Below are 17,645 nucleotides of genomic sequence, written 5' to 3'. Positions count from 1 at the left end.
GGAATTGGCTCACCTTGAAGATGAACCCAGGTGCAGTGATTTTAAAGCCAGTGCCATTCCCCATATATCATACAAACCATTCTTTCATTGAACCAAGTAGTCATTTAAGTCAAAAGAGTTAGTACAGTGGTCACTTATGGACATTATGTTTTCTACAATGTTAAATAAGCAGTAAGAGAAAGAAAGCAGAAATCAGAGTACTGCAATTTTGCCAATATTTTCAAGCTTCACTATTTCTAGTGCATGGAAATGTTGAGCATGGAGGTACCAAACTTTTGAAAAATCCAATAAAAATTTTTATAAATTTACTTGAATTTTTTCTCATGCAATTCCACAGTGGCAAAAGGTTGGATTTGGTATAACTCTTGTAAACTTATTATTCCGGCTATTAAGGTCCCAATGATACACCTTTCAAAGATCACCTTAGTGACCACATTCTTTCACAGAATCAGCTCTAGATCTTTGGCATTTAGTAAAAACATACATAGTTGTGTGTTTCTCACATTTTATGGATTTTTAAGATTGGCTTTCTTAAACGTATCTCCAATTCTCAATATAAGTCAATAAGGGACAATGAGAAGTAGTCCTGCATTTTTATTTGTGTAAATAGCAAGGGGAAAGGGAAACTGACATCTGAAAGGGAGGAAAATTTCAGTTAAATATGTTTAATATGAGCTGGATGTCAAATTTCATTGGCCATGGGAAAGTGTGGGGACTTCAAGAGACTGTGAGGTTGTAGCATTTTATTCTTGGAGATTTTTAAAGAATGTAAAACCTCCACAAAACTTAGAGAATCATTTGAATTCAGCCCATATAAAGACATAAAGAAGGTGAACACTTTTGATATCAATAAAACACAGTAGCCAAGCAAAATGTCTGATTTAACTCTGTTGAGTTGATGTATACAATACGACATCTCATAAATTTGATTTAAATTAGGTATTTATTCATTTTTTCCAAGACGAATAAAAAATTTCTGGTGTGGCTCAGATGTGGTCACTATGTCTCTTTCCCAAAGACCAATTTGACCAAGTTCACAAATGGTTATAAACAGAAGATTGCCTACAAAAGGATTAAATTGTTGGTAGGTGCAGGGAGAGTACACCAACTCATGGGAGAGAATGAATCAATCTCATAGCAGAAAGAGAAACAAAATCAATCTAATCCCTTTTCAACATAACAGTCATTCAGTAATTGAAAACTACTCTTTTATCCTTCCCTGTAAGTCTTCTTTTCTTTAAGCTAAACATCTCCATTTCCTGCAAACAATACTTAAATATTGTAAAAATCAAGTTCCTTTGCTTTCTTTATCTTTCATTGGATACTCTCCAACACATCCAGAATGTCCTTTCAAAATGTGGTATCCACAATTGAATGCAACATAAATCATTGACACAAATATTGAACAACAGAAAGGACTGATCCCTTAAGTACTCAAATAGAGACCTACTTACAGCTGACATAAATCAATTAATGACAATTAACCTTCAAAAAATACAAGATGAGGGAAGCAAGATTAGATAGAATTTGTTCAGAAAACAATCTGGGGGTGTTTGTTGATTGTAAACTTAACATAGGTCAAAAGAGGAAGAGCTTCCAAGAATATAGAGAGAGTGATCTCCATTGAACTCTGCCCTTGTGTCAATTTATCTGGATCTTGGTGTTCAGCACTGATATCTTGATGAGTGTTAAGAGAAGCAGCAACTAGCATGGTGAAGGGACTGGAGTCCAGGTCATATGAGAATCAGTTGAAGGAACGGGAGAAGAAGAGATTCAAAGGGTCATATGAGAGTAGGCTTCTTTTATTTGAAGGGCAGTCATATGGAGGATGGATTAAATTGTTTTCTGAATGGTCCTAGAGGACAGAACCAAGACTCATGTATGGAAATCACAACAAAGCCAGTTTAGGCTTGAAGTTGGAAAATGTGACCTAAAAATTAGTCATGTAAAACTTGTCTGGGTTAAAGCAGGCTGTAGTGGATCATTCTTCAAGCAGAAGCGGGACATCCCCTTCCAGGTATTTCATAGGGGATCCTTTTGTGTATGGTTTAGATGATATGGCTGTCAAGCCCCTTCCAACTTTCACATTCAATGATTTTGTAAATCTGTGATATTTGGGGGTCTAAGACAAAAACCTCTTAATAATACCACCATTTCAATCCAATGATTCCATCTTGTCTGAAAGGATCTTGAGATATGAGAGACTTTCTCCCTCTTCATGTCCACCTCCTTGCCTCTCTAGCCTTTTTAAGTCTCAGTCACAGTATCACCTTTTGGAAGAGGTCTTTTCCAGTCCTCCCTAATCTGAGTGCCTTCCCTCTGAGACTTTTCTTTATTCTGTAATTATTTCATTTAGACATAGTTTTTTTTTATCTATTGTGTGCCATTCAACACTGACCTCTTCAAGAGCAAGGACTGATTTTTTGCCTTTCTTTGTACCCCCAGTATTTAGTACAATGCCAGACACTTAATGGCACTTAATAAATAAACACCTACATCATTTTGTCTATACATTCTTTGACAATGTGCACTTTGAAGTTATTTTTGAAAGTAAAACCTCCTCTCCAAGTGTGTTAATGTCTTGAAGTGAACTCTCCAACCATTTTGTTCGTTCATCTTCTGGGCAATTGGAAGAATCAGACTGATCAGCTGCTGTAGGCTGTCAAATGCCTATACAAGGAATAATTTAAGCAGGTCAGGAAATTAAATTACTTTCCAGTTCATCATGATGGTGCCATGAAAATCCTTGTGAGTTCTCAAATGCGTATCATGAGGACCAAAAGTCAGCTCCTCATCTATAAAATGAAGGAATTTGACTAGATGGCTCTAAAGTAACTTCCTGCTATAAATCTATGATTCTCTAAAACAAGAAGGTCTGGGGCTCAGGGAAAGTCATGGGCTGGATGTGTGTTGTCTAGGGACCAATGTCACTAAGTTTGGCAAAGTGATACCCACGTTGACTCAATGGTGATAGATTTTTCCTTGTAATCGAAACTTTTAAATGGGATCAACTAATTAATCCATAAACATTTATTGAAAGTCTGCTATGTGCCAGGCACTGTGGTAGGTGCTGTAGATATAAATACAATGAATGAAATAATCCTCACTTTTTAGGAGCATATACTGTCAGCATTTGTTATGTGCCTACTGTCTGCTAGACACTGCAGTAAGCCGTGGGGATAAAACAGAAGGCAAACACAATGCCGGCTTTCAAGGATCTTGTAGTCTAATCGGAGAAACCACTTGCAAACAACTGAGGTGCAATTTAGTAGCTCTGTGACTCTGGACAAGTCATGGTAATTGTACATGTGCCAGTTTCTTTAGCAGCAAAATGATGGGTCGACACAGATGACCTCTAAAATTATAACCAGTTCTAAATTTATGATCTTATGCACTGCCTTTTCATTAAATTTTATATTTATTTAATCCTAGGAGATTAGCACCTAGCATGGCAGCTGGTATGTAGTAGGTGCTCAGTAAGTGTTTATTCATTGATTGAACTTCTAATAGAGAACAATAGAGTATGAAGAAGTACTCCTGGGGAAATAGGTTTCTCCTGTTCAATAAATTAATAGTATAAAATTAACTGGCGTAGGGGCCCTGAGCCTAGTTGATTAATCGGGGCACATTTTAATCTGGTTCAGGCCAACTAGAGAGTGTTGTGGGCCACATGCAGTCTGTGGGTTGTTTGTTGGCACCTCTGCATTGCTGTATTATCACTAATCATAGCCTCAGATATAGCGCCAGATGTACCCTTTGACCAAACTAGGCACCAATAGCGTCAAAACATTAAATTTTTGGCTCTTACCTACTATAGTGATTTAGAAAGTAGCTTCATGATTGACTTGGAGGAGCTCTTCTCTCTGTATTGTGGCCATTAACTGGTCACAATTTTACTTTGGAAAACTTGTGTCTGAGGCCTCTTGTGTCTCTTTTTAAGTTTAATTGGTGTTTTCTTTTTGGTTTTGTATCACATTCATTTATTGTTTCCCTCTATCTCACTGTCATGAGCATTGCTTTGTGTCAATGATTTGTTTTTTTTTTTAATAACCCTCTATCAGAAGCAGTTTTCTTCTCCCCTAGAGGTGTTACAATTGCCACTTAGTGGACAAGAGTATCTGTTTACAGAATACTCCAAGGTTTGTGGATTCCAACTTCAAAGATTTCTTCAAAGAAGTAGTGACCATGAGGGACAGATCAGGTGAGTGGGATGCCAGGACAAAGTACTCCCCCAAACTCCATTCAGGGCTAACCAATGATGGAGCTGCCTGTGATGGCTCATTTGCTTAATTGCTATGAGTGGAAGACAATAAGAGTAATCAGAGTGGAAATGGAGAAAATCTGTCAACCAAATATGATGAAAAGCAGATGAGCTGAGACCAGTCAGAGGAGCAGAGTGTATCAGGAGATGAGAATAGATCTGTGTCCTTTCCCTCTCTTCCTATTCCTGTATTGAAAGGAACTCTATCGTTTATCTGTCTATCACTCACTTGCAATTCTCCCCTCTTAATCTCCTAAAGGGTATGTTGAAGTTAATGGGAGGGGAAAAATTTTAGCTTCTTTATCCACTGCTAGAGAAAGCAGTCAGAATGTTGAAAACTTAATTTTTTAAAAGTAAATTGCTCATTAAAAGTGAGATGATCATTTGAAAAAAAAACATTGGTTAGGACTACATGGTAGAAGACTTCAGTCAGTCAGCTAATCAAAATAAATATTTACTAAGCACCTAACATGTACCAGGCAGTGCTAAGCACTGGGGATATGAAGAAATGCAAACAAAACAAAACAAAACAAAAACAACCAAAACAATCCGTTATCTCAAGAACTCACAGTTTAACAAGAAAGACAACACACAAGCCACCATGTACAAACAATTTATAGAGAGGATAAATTGGATGTAGTCTCATAGGGAAGGCACTAAGATTACGAAGATCTAGGAAAGGCTGCTTGCAGATGATAGGATTGTCGCTGAGACTTGAAGGAAGTCAGAGAAACCAGGAGGCAGTGATGAGGAGTGAGAGTGGGCTGGATGGCAGACAGTCATTGAAAATGCCAGAAGTTGTGAGATGGAGTGTCTTGTTCAAGGATCAGCAAGGAGGCCAGTGTCACTATATTATGAGCACAGAGTAGGAGTGAGAGGGGAAAGAAGTTATAAGAAGACTGTGAGGGTGGCAGAAGAAGGTTATGAAGGGCTTGGAACACCAAACAGAGGATTTTATATTTGATGCTAGAGCATCGGCTTATGTAGGTGTTATAGGACTTGAGGTCTTGACTGCAAGGAAAGCAGTTTAAGTTTTATTCAGGAAGCAATAGGAGCCCCTGGACATCTTGGAGCAGAGAAAAAATATGATCCTAAGTTGTTATTTTAAAGTCATGACCCAATCAATGCTTTCTGTTTCACTGAGAATTCAAAAACCAATAAACTTAATGTGTTAGATTTATAAACATAAATCTCTGTGTGTATGTATCTATATCCATATGTATACTATCTATGAATACATATACTTACATATATACATCTACATATATGTAGACATATATGTACATACATGTGTATATCCACTGATAAATAACACATATTTATATATAAATATACACAAAATTATATCTAATATCTACATAGGAAAGAACTTACTAGCCACAGAAGTAACTTAGCAAAGGAAAAGGTTTCTGAAGGAGGTTATAACATCACATTCCTTGGTTATATTTTGAAATAGCATGTCAGGTGATCATCTCTCCTGTATGGATTAGTACAAGAAAAGGTGTACATACCACACCACATCTGGAGATGCTTTTTAGCCTTTCTATACTATATTGCCCAGACCAGAGGATTTAAATTTAAAGCTGAGCAAGATGACAAAGTTTATAACTTTAAGATATGTTCTTTGAAAAATTTGATAAATTGAGATTACATGTAGAAAGACTATAAGTTTTTTTTAGTAAAAGACAGTTTTCTAAGTCATAGATGACTTCTGATCTGAGTAAGTGGATGGATTATCCATAATGATGAATCAAATCATAACTACTCGATGCATTATAAGAAAAAGGGAAGCCAATGTGGGCTCACTGAAAACATTACTTTGCTCTTTAAGCATCCAACATAGGAACAGAGATAGGCACTGGTCTTATGATTTCATTGGTATATGGAACTTCCTGGTGAGAACATTTCCTTTATCAATATAGGCCCACACTGTCTGCAACTCTTAGAGAGTTTCTTAGAGTAATAAGAGGTTAACTGACTTGTCCAAGGTCACACAACCAATGTGTGTTAGAGACCTTGTTGCATGTAAAGTTGACATAGCATGGATAATAATGGCATGACTTCTTCCTGGCTTTGGATATAGTATGTCCTTCAGAATTGCTTATTGATTTCTTCCTTATTTTCTAGGTCACTGTATGAAAGATTTTGAAAATGTCTAACTTGACCATTTTCACTGAATTCTTCCTCATGGGGTTTTTCTGACATTCAAGAACTTCAGATCATATACACTTTACTTTTCTTACTTGGCAAACCTGATGGGAAATCTCCTAATTGTCATAGTCACTACTCTTGACAGAAGCCTCCACATTCCCATGTACTTCTTCCTTAGGAATCTGTCCATTGTCGATGCCTGTTACCTATCAGTCACAGTCCCCAAGGCATCTGTTAACTCCCTAGTGAGCAACAGGGCTATCTCCACCACTGGATGTGCAGCCCAGGTATTTCTAGTGCTATTCCTTGCATATATTGAGTTTACTTTACTCACGGTCATGGCTCATGATCGCCATGTTGCCATATGCCACCCACTCCACTATCCAATGATCATGAATCCTCAGGTCTGTATGCAGTTGACATTAGCATGCTTGCTCACTGACCTCTCTATGCAAATTTCCATACTGGTTACACATTTCGATTGCCTTTCTGCCAATCCAATGTGATCCATCCGCTCTTCTGTGACATCCCCTCTTTACTCACACTCTCTTGTGCAGAGACTTTCAGTAATAAGATATCCATAGTAGCCTCTGTTCTGGGGGTTGGGGCTGGCTGCTTTGCCTTCATCACTGTCTCTTAACATTCGTCTATTCTCTACTGTGTTCAAGTTTCCAGTGAAAGCAGACCAAAGAAAAGCCTTCTCTACTTGTGCACCTCACATCATTGTGGTTTCTCTGTTTGTTGTTTCTGGCTTTTATGTATACCTACAACCATCTTCACATTCTGGATCCATTAAAGATCTAGTCCTTTCAGTGGGCTACTCTATAATCCTTCCTTCCCTGAACCCCATCGTATATAATCTGAGAAACAAGCAGATAAAAGAAGCTGTGAGAACAGTAATGAAGAGAAAGCTTTTTTACAGGAATGTAGCATAAACTATAGTTTTTTTTTTGTTTTTTGGTTTTTTTTTTACCCATGTCATTATTGAACTTAGTTCATCTACAAATAATGTTAGTGGTCTTGTGGGAAAGAAGCAACAGCAGGTTCATATGTGCATGGCTCTGTGTAGACCCTATTTAGAACAGTAGACTGCTAGGATGTGTTCCCCCCACCACCACCTGGAGGCTTACAGCAATTCTTACCTCCTCATCTGAATGCATCCAGACAGGAAGCAAAGCAAGGTATCACTTAGGCCAGTCATTGCCTTTTGAATGCATGTGACATTCTGGCTAGTACCAAGTTATTTTCTTCATCATGAAGCAAGCAAACAGAAAACAGTGATAGATTAACTGTACATGCCCTGAAGTAAATGGGAAGTCCTTCCACCCCACTTCATCAGGGACTTCCAGTAACAGTCTGCCCAAGCCTCCCCACATGGGTTGGTGGGAGGTAAAGCATTCTGCACATGGAGTTTGGCACGTAACACTTACTAACTGTGTGACCCTGGGCAAGTCACTTAACCCCATTTGCCTCATTAAAAAATGAAAAACAAAACAAACACAAAAACAAAAATACACATGGAGTTGCCATTAGCCAGTACCCCATTACAGAAGTGAAGCCTAAATGAAATGATTTCAGGATGCTTGGATGAGAAAACCTAGTTGATAGGAAGTTTTGGATATAAACATCATCTCACCCAATTTCCTCATTTTATAGAGGAGAAAGTGAAAGCTAAAATGGTAAAGGGATTTGTTTGTGGTCTCACACACATAACAAGTTAACAGAACCAGTTCATCTGATTGGGGATTTCATCCCTGTTCTCAACCCCATCCTCTCTTGATTTGTGAAATTTCATAATGAAAAAAGAGAATGTTGAACTGGAAAATGGAGGTGTAAAGAGGAGCATAAACAAGTCAATGACCAACCTAATAACAAACCTAACTATTGCATGATGTACTAAGAAAAAATGTACAGATAATTCCCACATTTTAAAAATGTATGTAAGGCTTCTCTTTGACTTAGTGTGTGAACAATTTTTTGAGCATTCTATGTATACTCACAAGGCTGTATCTATGGTATGCAAGGCCCTGAACAAACAAATGAATGAATGAATATATATATATATATATTACATACATATATGTGTATGTGTGTCTATATAAGCAATTTCTTTAAAAATATCTTATAAAATTTTGTGGACCCATGTGAAGTGTAATGATTTATCAGTGAAGATTTAGAATAATTGTATTACATCATATACTTTGTCATTAAGAACTATTGTGATTTAAAACAATTTGCATAACCAAAATGGCTTATTACTTTTGACCTACTACATGACCACTCATGTTCAAATTCCATTCAGCATGGGGAACTGCTGAAGGTTGAAGATCAAATTGCCCCACCTATCCTCCCAAATATTTATATCATTGTTGCACATGTAAACTTGCAATTCTGTTATTATTAATATCGTCATCCAATAACAATGTGTTAACAGGTGATATTGTGCTTTCAAGAGCCTCATGACAGAACAAAAAACAGTTATTTGATGAAAATGTGGAGCAAATGGAACAATTCAGGTGAATGTGGAGCATTTTTGTATCTCTTCACCATAAGGGGATCCTGCATTATTGACAACTGCCATTATCACATCTCAATAGTCAGTAAACATTTCTTAAATGCCTACTGTGTTCCAGGCACTGTACTAAATGCTGGTGATAGAAATACAAAAGAAAGTAAGAAAGGAGGAAAGAAAGAAATAAGAAAGGGAGGAAGGAAGGAAAGAAAGGACAGAAGAAAGATATCCCTTGACCTTAAGTAGTTTGCATTCTAATCAAGTAAGACAAGCTACAAAAGGAAACTCAAAAGCTGGGAGTGGAGGAAGGAATCTGAGGCAGGGGCATGGTGGACAAGTCAGAGGTATCCCCGAATAGGGTAGCCATGTAGAAATGAGACATTCAGAGCTGAGTTCCCCCCTTAAAGGGAGGTTTGGGGATTCATGGCTTCACCCTTCAATCAAAGGGGTAGAGGTAGTGATGAGGTGGAGTAACGAGGCTGATGGAATCTTGCAGGATGATGAGATTTTCCCAAAAATCAAATTCCTGGGGCATGGCAGAGAAGTAACAAATGTCCCAGAGTAGTGCAGCTAGGTGAGAAATGGGGAGATGCTTCTAATCCAGAACAAATAACTGGGTGTATTCAGACACTCCCATATCCCATACAAATAAGGTGACACTCACTGGCTTAATTTAGGTGTATTCTAATGTGTACATATCCTGTACAATGCTTCCCATTCAAATAAGGTGACAGTTGTTTAGTGGTACAGGTCATTCATAAATTATTTAATTTCATTTTAAATATTTCATAATTGGCATAATTTTTTTATATATCATGAGTGGGGTCTTCATGCAGTCTTGGAAGGGGCCCTGCTTGCCAAGGTCTAAGAGTGATACTGGTGGTTGTATTTCATATCTCACTGACATGCAGTAACTCTGGTAGCATATTGCTATTTACAGAAATGGATCTTTGCTTCCATGGACTGCTCGGGCCTTTTGCAATTTCTTGAAGACCATCCAGCCCACTGTTCTTCTGCTGAACTCTAAGTCCCATTCATTGTCCACATACTGTCTGTACAAGATAGAAATATACTGATAAACAAGCTATATATGTTGTCCATAGAAATGAATGCTATAATCTAGGCAATAGATATTTTTCATCCATCTGATACATCCTGTGTGGATGGCAATGCTCTTCTGAGCAGTTGCAGATCTCTTCTAGGAGGCTTAGTGAAATCAGTAGAATGGCATCTGTAAACAGGAGCATCTGGATGAATTTACCTACATTGCATCAGGAGAAAGATTAAGGACATATGCGAATATAGCTAGGATCAATACTCTCACACGAATCAGTAAAATATATACAAAAATTGTCTTGGAGTTTTTCAGTGCACTAGCACTTTACTCAGGCAAAGGCTTTTCCATAATCAGAAATACAACTGGGAGATTTTCTGTTATCTACATCTCTCAGGGAATTATGAACTGGTAAGGTTTTGTTCCCTTGTTAGCATTGCCCACAAAAACCTATGGATGGCTAATTCATACCCTTTTTCAGGATGCTTTTCACGTAGAGCTGGTTTTTCATTGAAAAAAGAAAGAAAACCGGATCACCGGTATAAAAAATGAAAAGGGTGAACGCAACACCAAGAAAGAAGAAAATAAAGCAATTGTCAGGTGCTATTTTGCCCAATTATATTCCAGTAAAACTGTTAATCTAAGTGAAATAGATAAATATTTATGGAAATATAAATTGCCCAGATTAACAGAAGAGGAAATGGCATACTTAAATAACCCTATCTTAGAAAAAGAAATTGAACAAGCCATAAGTTAGCTCTCCAAAAATGCATTGTCGATGGAGTTGTGAACCGGTCCAAACATTCTGGAGAACAATTTGGAACTATCCTCAAAGGGAATATAAAGTTGTTTACCCTTTGATCCAACAATACAACTGTTAGAACTGTATCCAAAAGAGATCAAGGAAGAGGGAAAATTGCTAATTTTTACAAAAATGTTTATATCCGCTTTTTTGTGTTGGCAAAGAATTATAAATTGAGGGGATGTCCATGAATTGGGGAATCGCTGAACAAATTGTAATATATGATTGTGATAGAATACTATTGTGCTATAAGAAATGACAAACAGGATGGTTTCAGAACCATCTGAGAAGAAGTTATATGAACTGCAAAAGTTCATATGCAAAGTGAGCAGAACCAGGAGAACATTTGTATACAGTAACAGCAATATTGTAGCATTGATCAACTGCAAAAGACTTAGTTACTCTAATCAAAACAAATGATCTAAGACGATTCAAAGGATAAATGATGAAAACAGCTATCCATGTCCAGAGAGACAACTGATGAACTCTGAGTGCAGATTGAAGCAGACTTTTTGCCTTTCTTTATTTTTCTTCTTTTGTGTGTGTATGTTTTCTTTTGCCACATTTTTACATGGAAGTAAATTGCATGACTTCACATGTATAATTGATATCATATTGCCCTGCCCCAAGAGGTGGGGAAGTGCTGGGAGTGATGGAGAGAATTTTAAACATAAAATTTTAAAAAATAAATGTTAAAATGTTTTTATATCTAACTGGGAAATATTTAATGAAATAAAAATATATTAAAATATAAGTGGGAAATGATTAGTAAAACAAATAAAAATACAATTCCACAGAAAAAAATAATATAGTAGATCCATATCAACACAATAAACATGCCAACACTATCTAAACTAACCTATAGATAACTGAAATATGAATCTATTTTAAAATTCTATTTTAAAGAAATGTGTAAATAAATAGTAAAATTCATTTGGAGATAATAAAAATGATCATTTTGGGGAAAATAAGTGAATAAATTAATTGCTAAGGATTTCTAGTATTACCAGATGTCAATCTATATTATAAATATACTCATTAAAATGCATAGATTTGCTCAAAGGAAGATATACGAGCCATACATAGCCACATCAAAATTCTAAATCAGTATTAATTAAAGAAAGGCAACTTATAGACAGCTCTGAAGTTCTACTTTTTACCCTTCAGACCAACAAAGTTGGCAGAAATGGAGACTGACAAATGCTGGAGGGGTTGTGGGAAATCAGGCACGTGACTACACTGTTGGTAGTGCAGTGAATCAGCCCAGCAATTCTGGAAAGCATTTCGGTGCAATGCCAAAAAGGTCACTTTTTTTTTTGGTTAGGCAGTGGGGTTAAGTGACTTGCCCAGGGTCACACAGCTAGTAAGTGTTATGTGTCTGAGGCCGAGTTTGAATTCAGGTCCTCCTGAATCCAGGGCCAGTGTTCTATCCACTGCATCACCTAGCTGCCCCCAAAAAGGTCACTTTGAACCAACAACACCAGTATTAGGCCCACACTCCAAAAGGATAAAAAAAGAGGGCCCATATTACATAGAGGCCAATATGTACATAAGTATTTGTAGTAGCTCTTCGATGTAATGAAAAGGAAATCAAGGGAATGTCCATCAACTGAGAAGTGTTTATCTAAGGCATGTCTGTATAAAGTATATGTCTGTCTAAGGTACATGAATGTAATAGAATATTATTGCATCATGTAAAATGACAAAGTGACAGTTATATAAAGACTGGAGAAGACTTATGTGAGCTGATGTAGAGTAAATGAGCAGAACCAGAGAACAATTCATGCAATAACAACAACTCTGTGATTAAAACAATTTTGAAAAGCTTAAGAATTTGTTTTAGACAATTGGGGTTGAGTGACTTGCCCAGGGTCACACAGCTAATAAGTGTCAAGTGTTTGGTCTGAGACCAGATTTGAACTCAGGTCCTCCTGACTTCAGGGCTGGTGCTTTATTTACTGCACCACCTGGCTGCTCCAAAACTTAAGAATTCTCATCAATGCAATGACCAATTACATCTCCAGAGGACCAGTAATGAATGTTCTGTGCTATTCTCTTCTGATGGAGAGGCGCTAGACCCAAGGTGCAGAAGGGACATACATTTTTGGTCATGTGAAAATTTTGCTTTCCCTGACCACATTTATTCGTTACAAGAATTAGACTTTTTCCTTTCTAGGGGAGTAGGGAGTTGGAGGTCGAGAGGAAGGTAGCAAGTCAAGACATCACCCATGACGAAGAATGAACAACAACCCGGAAAAGAACACAGTACTCTTAATATGTTTCAATTACTATATATTTGAAATCAGCAGATATTATATGTATTTCATGTTACCAATCAATAACAATGTGAAAAATTATATAAAGTACATAATATCAGGTATCATAACATGATAAAAACTGGCAGAGTTGTTCATAACAAGAATAGGGATTGGGAATGAACCTATGATTTCACTGGTTAAAGACACTCCAGTGTAAAGAAATTCCGCCCCCTCCCAGTTTATCAGCCCCTTCTCTACCACTTATACTCTTAAAGAGCTTCCAAGGGCACTGAGAGTTTAAGTGAATTACCCAGGGTCACATGTACTTAATGGATCAAAGACAAGACATGAAATCAGTGAAGGTTGATAAAAGATGATAAAAGTCAATATTGGAAAAGCTAGGGTACGCAGACATCTATCCACCTTCAGTGGGTTTATAAATCTAACCAAACATTTGTAAGTCAGTTCAGAATTTACAAGAAGGATCACTAGATTGTGTGTAACTTTTAATGCTTAGTGCCATTAATGGGCATATACCTCAAACACATCAATTACAGAAATGAAGGTACCATAGGCATGAGAATATTCATAGCAACCCCTTTCATCATAACAAAAATAAAGTGAGAGAAAAAACTGTTACATTAATATGAGAAAATATATTTTACTCTGTGATCAAATGACAAATGTCAAAGAAGATGAGAGTCAGAGACCAGAGTACACAAAGGGGACAGAGTCGCAAACACCACTTTGCTCTTGGTAGAAGGATGGAGAGTCGTGGGTTTCAAATGCTTTCTAATCTGTCAAATGTCATTACTTTATTGATAGGTTTCCTTAACTAATTCTTTCCTGTAAAGAAAGGCAAAAATGTAATGAGGGATTTTTTGAAACTGCATGTGATGTAAGAAGTAAAATATATTTTAAAACATTTTACACAAAATTTGTGAAGCTCTCTTGCCTACATGTCAGTCAAATTCACAACCATAGCCACAGTATATCTGTATCAACTGGCTAACAAGCCAAACACTCCTCAGGACACTTGGATCTCTCCTCTTCTGCCTTTCTGGGAATGCATGAAAGATGCTTATTTGATTCTTTTGAGAGAACCTGAGAGAGAATGAATCCTACAGCCATAATAGATATTCACACACACACATATTAATTGGTATTTCTTGAACTCCATCCCAGTGCTCTTGAGAGGACTTCATTTGGCACCTTGTCTTTTGCTACCGAGAGACAATTACCTCAGTGCAATGATCTCTGTCTCTCTGTATTTGGCTGAAGAACACGTACAGTGTCCCCAAGGACATGCGAGGAATGTGTAGCAAAGGTGAAACTGGCCTACGGGGCCATCCTATCAAACATGCTGGACAAATCCATCTTCAAATATAATGAGGAAAACTGAGGGAAAACGTGTCCCAAGCAAAGAGAATAGGATTATGATAGCCAGAGGACAACAGAAACATAATTTTCTGCCAGTTCAGCCTAAGATGGGACAATTTTGGAGGTCTTTTCTATGGCATAGGGATTCAGTAATATCATCTTTGAGCAGCTCAGATTGTAGAAGCTAACAGTAAGATACAATGAGTTTGAATGGAATGCTTTTTTCCATTATTCCCTTTTATTTGTTTTCTTCTACCTCCCCCCTCCCTCGTTCCTTTCTTCTTTTTTCATTCTTTCTTTTCTTTTCTTTTCTTTCTTTGTTTCTTTCTCCCTCCCTGGCCCTATTTTCTTTCCTTGTTTCTTTTCCTTCCTTCCTTTTTTCTTTCTTTTCTTCTTCCTCCTTCGCTCCCTCTCTCCCTTCTTTCTTTATTTTTTTACTTCATTCTTTTACTTTTTCTTTCTTTCTTTCTTCCTCCCTTCTTTCTTTCACTCTTTCTGTCTCTCTTTCTGTCTCCCCAACCTTTTTTCTTTCCTCCCTCCCTTCCTTCCTTCTCTCCTTCTTCCTTCCTTCCTTCTTTCCTTTCAGAGATAGCTAATGTGGTCATTTGTTGTAAGTGAATCTACATATGTATAATAGGTTTTATTTTTGTCATCTTTTAAGTGGATGGGGAGGAAATAAAAATGATATATGTATCCATGTTATTACACATACTTATATGTATATACGTATGTACATACATATGTATGTATATATTCAACATAACTAAAATGTGGTGCCTATGTCAGGACCTGCTTGCTGTTCCTTTGAAGATGTTATCATAGAGAATTAATGGCCAAGAAATATCTGCCTACCAATTGTCCCAAAGTCCTGGATCTTTAACTTTGAAATATTTCTTTAGGGTAATAGTGGACATAAGAGAAAAAAAAAGATGTATCAGGACCATTTGCTCCCTTGGATGCCATTCCTTATGAGACAAGAGTAGAGCTGGGGGTGATAGGCTACTGATTTTGCTTGTCTGATGCCTCTGAATGGAAGAAAAATGAAGTGATAAGATCAGGAGAGCCAGTGACCAGCTACAGTGAAAATTAGATGAAATGAGATTATTCAGAGGAGCAGAGAGAATAGCAGGCCAGGTCAACAGACTTCACCATTCCTTCTGTGCCTGGCTAGGGGGAATGCATTGTATACATCTCCATGATTCACTTGCAATTTCTTCTTTCAGTCAGTGGGAGAGTGTGTGTAGGGCAATGGTAGGAGGAAAGATTTATAGCCCCTGTATCCACTGCCAGCAAAAGCAATGGACATTTTAAAAACAGTATCTTAAATTTCTGACTTTCCTTTCAATGCTGTTTATAGCTATTTATAAAGATGAGATGGTCATGGGAAAAGAATACAAAGGTAGGATATGACCACATCTCAGAAGACTTTAAAAATAAAAGATTATCATTTTGATTGGTGGCTTCTGTTCTAGGTCAGATTGTCTGTACTGATGTATTCATTCACAGATAATCAATACATAACCAAAAAAGGCAGTCAATTAGTAACATTACTTTCCTTCCTTAAGCATTAAATTATTTAATAGATGGAATTCCCAGGTGCAGACGTGTCCTTCACCATTGCAGGTCTGCATCTCTCAAATAATTCTAAGGAGTTTTTCCTTGAAAGGTAACCTGACTTGCCCAGGGTCACACAATCAGTAAATGAAGGGGGTTATGTCATATACAGTAATGATAAAAATGGAATAATATCTTCTGTGCACAGTATATCCTTAATAATCACTGATTGATGGACTATTTAATTTCTCTTTGGTTCCCTAGGTCACTCACTGGATTCCGACAATGTCTAACTTTACCATCTCTGTGAACGAATTTCTCCTTATGGGGTATTCTGACACCCGTGAGCTGCAGATCCTATATTCTTTGCTTTTCTTTCTCATTTACTCAGCAAGCTTGATGGGGAATCTCCTCATTGTCCTCATCACCACCATTGACAGAAGACTCCACACCCCCATGTACTTTTTCCTTAGGAATCTGTCCATTGTGGATGCCTGCTTCATATCAGTAACTGTTCCCCAGGCATCCATTAACTCCCTGGTGAACAACAGAGCTATCTCAGTTACTGGATGTGCAGCTCAGATATTCCTGATGATTTTCATGGAATATGTTGAGTTTACTTTGCTCACTGTCATGGCCCGTGATCGTTATGTTGCCATTTGCCAACCACTTCTCTATCCAGTAATCATGAGTCCCCGTGTCTGTAGGCAGATGACTTTAACATGCTTGTTCACTGGCCTTCTGTATGCGGGTTTCCATACTGGTTACACATTTCATTTGTCTTTCTGCCAATCCAATGTGATCCACCAGTTCTTCTGTGATATCCCCTCTCTCCTCAAGATCTCTTGCTCAGAGACATTCAGCAATACATTATCTTTACTTGGCTCTGTTCTGGTGATTGGGCTTGGCTGCTTTGCCTTCATCACTGCATCTTACATTAGCATATTTTCTACTGTGCTCAGATTTCCAGTGAAAGAAGACCAAAGAAAAGCCTTCTCTACTTGTGTCCCTCACATCGTTGTGGCTTCTTTGTTCCTTATTTCAATCTCTTATGTGCACCTACAACCCCCTTCAGATTCTGGGTCCCTTAAAGATATAATCATTTCAATATTCTATTCCATAATACCTCCTTTTCTGAACCCCATTATATACAGTCTACGTAATAAACAGATAAAAGAGGCTGTAAGAATAGCAATGAAGAGAATGCTTTTGCTAAGGAATAAAGTATAAACTGTAATACTTTCCCAACGTGGTTGAACCTAATTCATCTGTAAATGAAAAATCCCATTAAGATATATGTGTATATATATATATATATATATCTTTGTGATTCTGTGAGTTTATGGGTTGCTACTTGTATGTTAATGGGTACAGACAAATCTCTGGTCTAAATGAGGAAAAAGCCCCTAGAATTACCTTTGATACTCTCAATATCAGTAGCATTTTTAGCACAGTGATGTCCTTTTGGCCTTTTTCAAGAATGAAGGACAAAAACCAATCAACCAATCTTCCAAAGGGGAAAAAAATGAAATAAAATACTTTCATAAGATGCTTCAGAAAAAAAATATACTGGAAAATTGCTGTAAGTATTTGGAAAGATGGATAAAAATAGAAAACAAGAGACTACATAAGGCACTGAGAAAAAGAAATTTCAAGTAAAATTTAGGATAAAG

General features: G+C 37.2%; 1 protein-coding gene and 1 pseudogene across 1 annotated transcript; both read left to right on the top strand.

Moving 5' to 3' along the window:
- Positions 1 to 7,347, top strand: part of LOC114029034 — a 20,119-nt pseudogene extending 12,772 nt beyond the window's left edge.
- Positions 7,348 to 16,257: 8,910 nt separating this feature from the next.
- LOC114029026 (olfactory receptor 14C36-like) lies at positions 16,258 to 17,202 on the top strand. Its single transcript, XM_027843382.1, has one exon. The coding sequence runs from the start codon at positions 16,258 to 16,260 to the stop codon at positions 17,200 to 17,202; it is 945 nt and encodes a 314-aa protein (XP_027699183.1).
- Positions 17,203 to 17,645: the final 443 nt, after the last annotated feature.

Source organism: Vombatus ursinus, unplaced genomic scaffold, assembly GCF_900497805.2.
Source record: "Vombatus ursinus unplaced genomic scaffold, bare-nosed wombat genome assembly UNPS02005069.1, whole genome shotgun sequence".
NCBI classification, from domain to species: domain Eukaryota; kingdom Metazoa; phylum Chordata; class Mammalia; order Diprotodontia; family Vombatidae; genus Vombatus; species Vombatus ursinus.
This window is presented reverse-complemented; position numbering and strand designations above follow the sequence as displayed.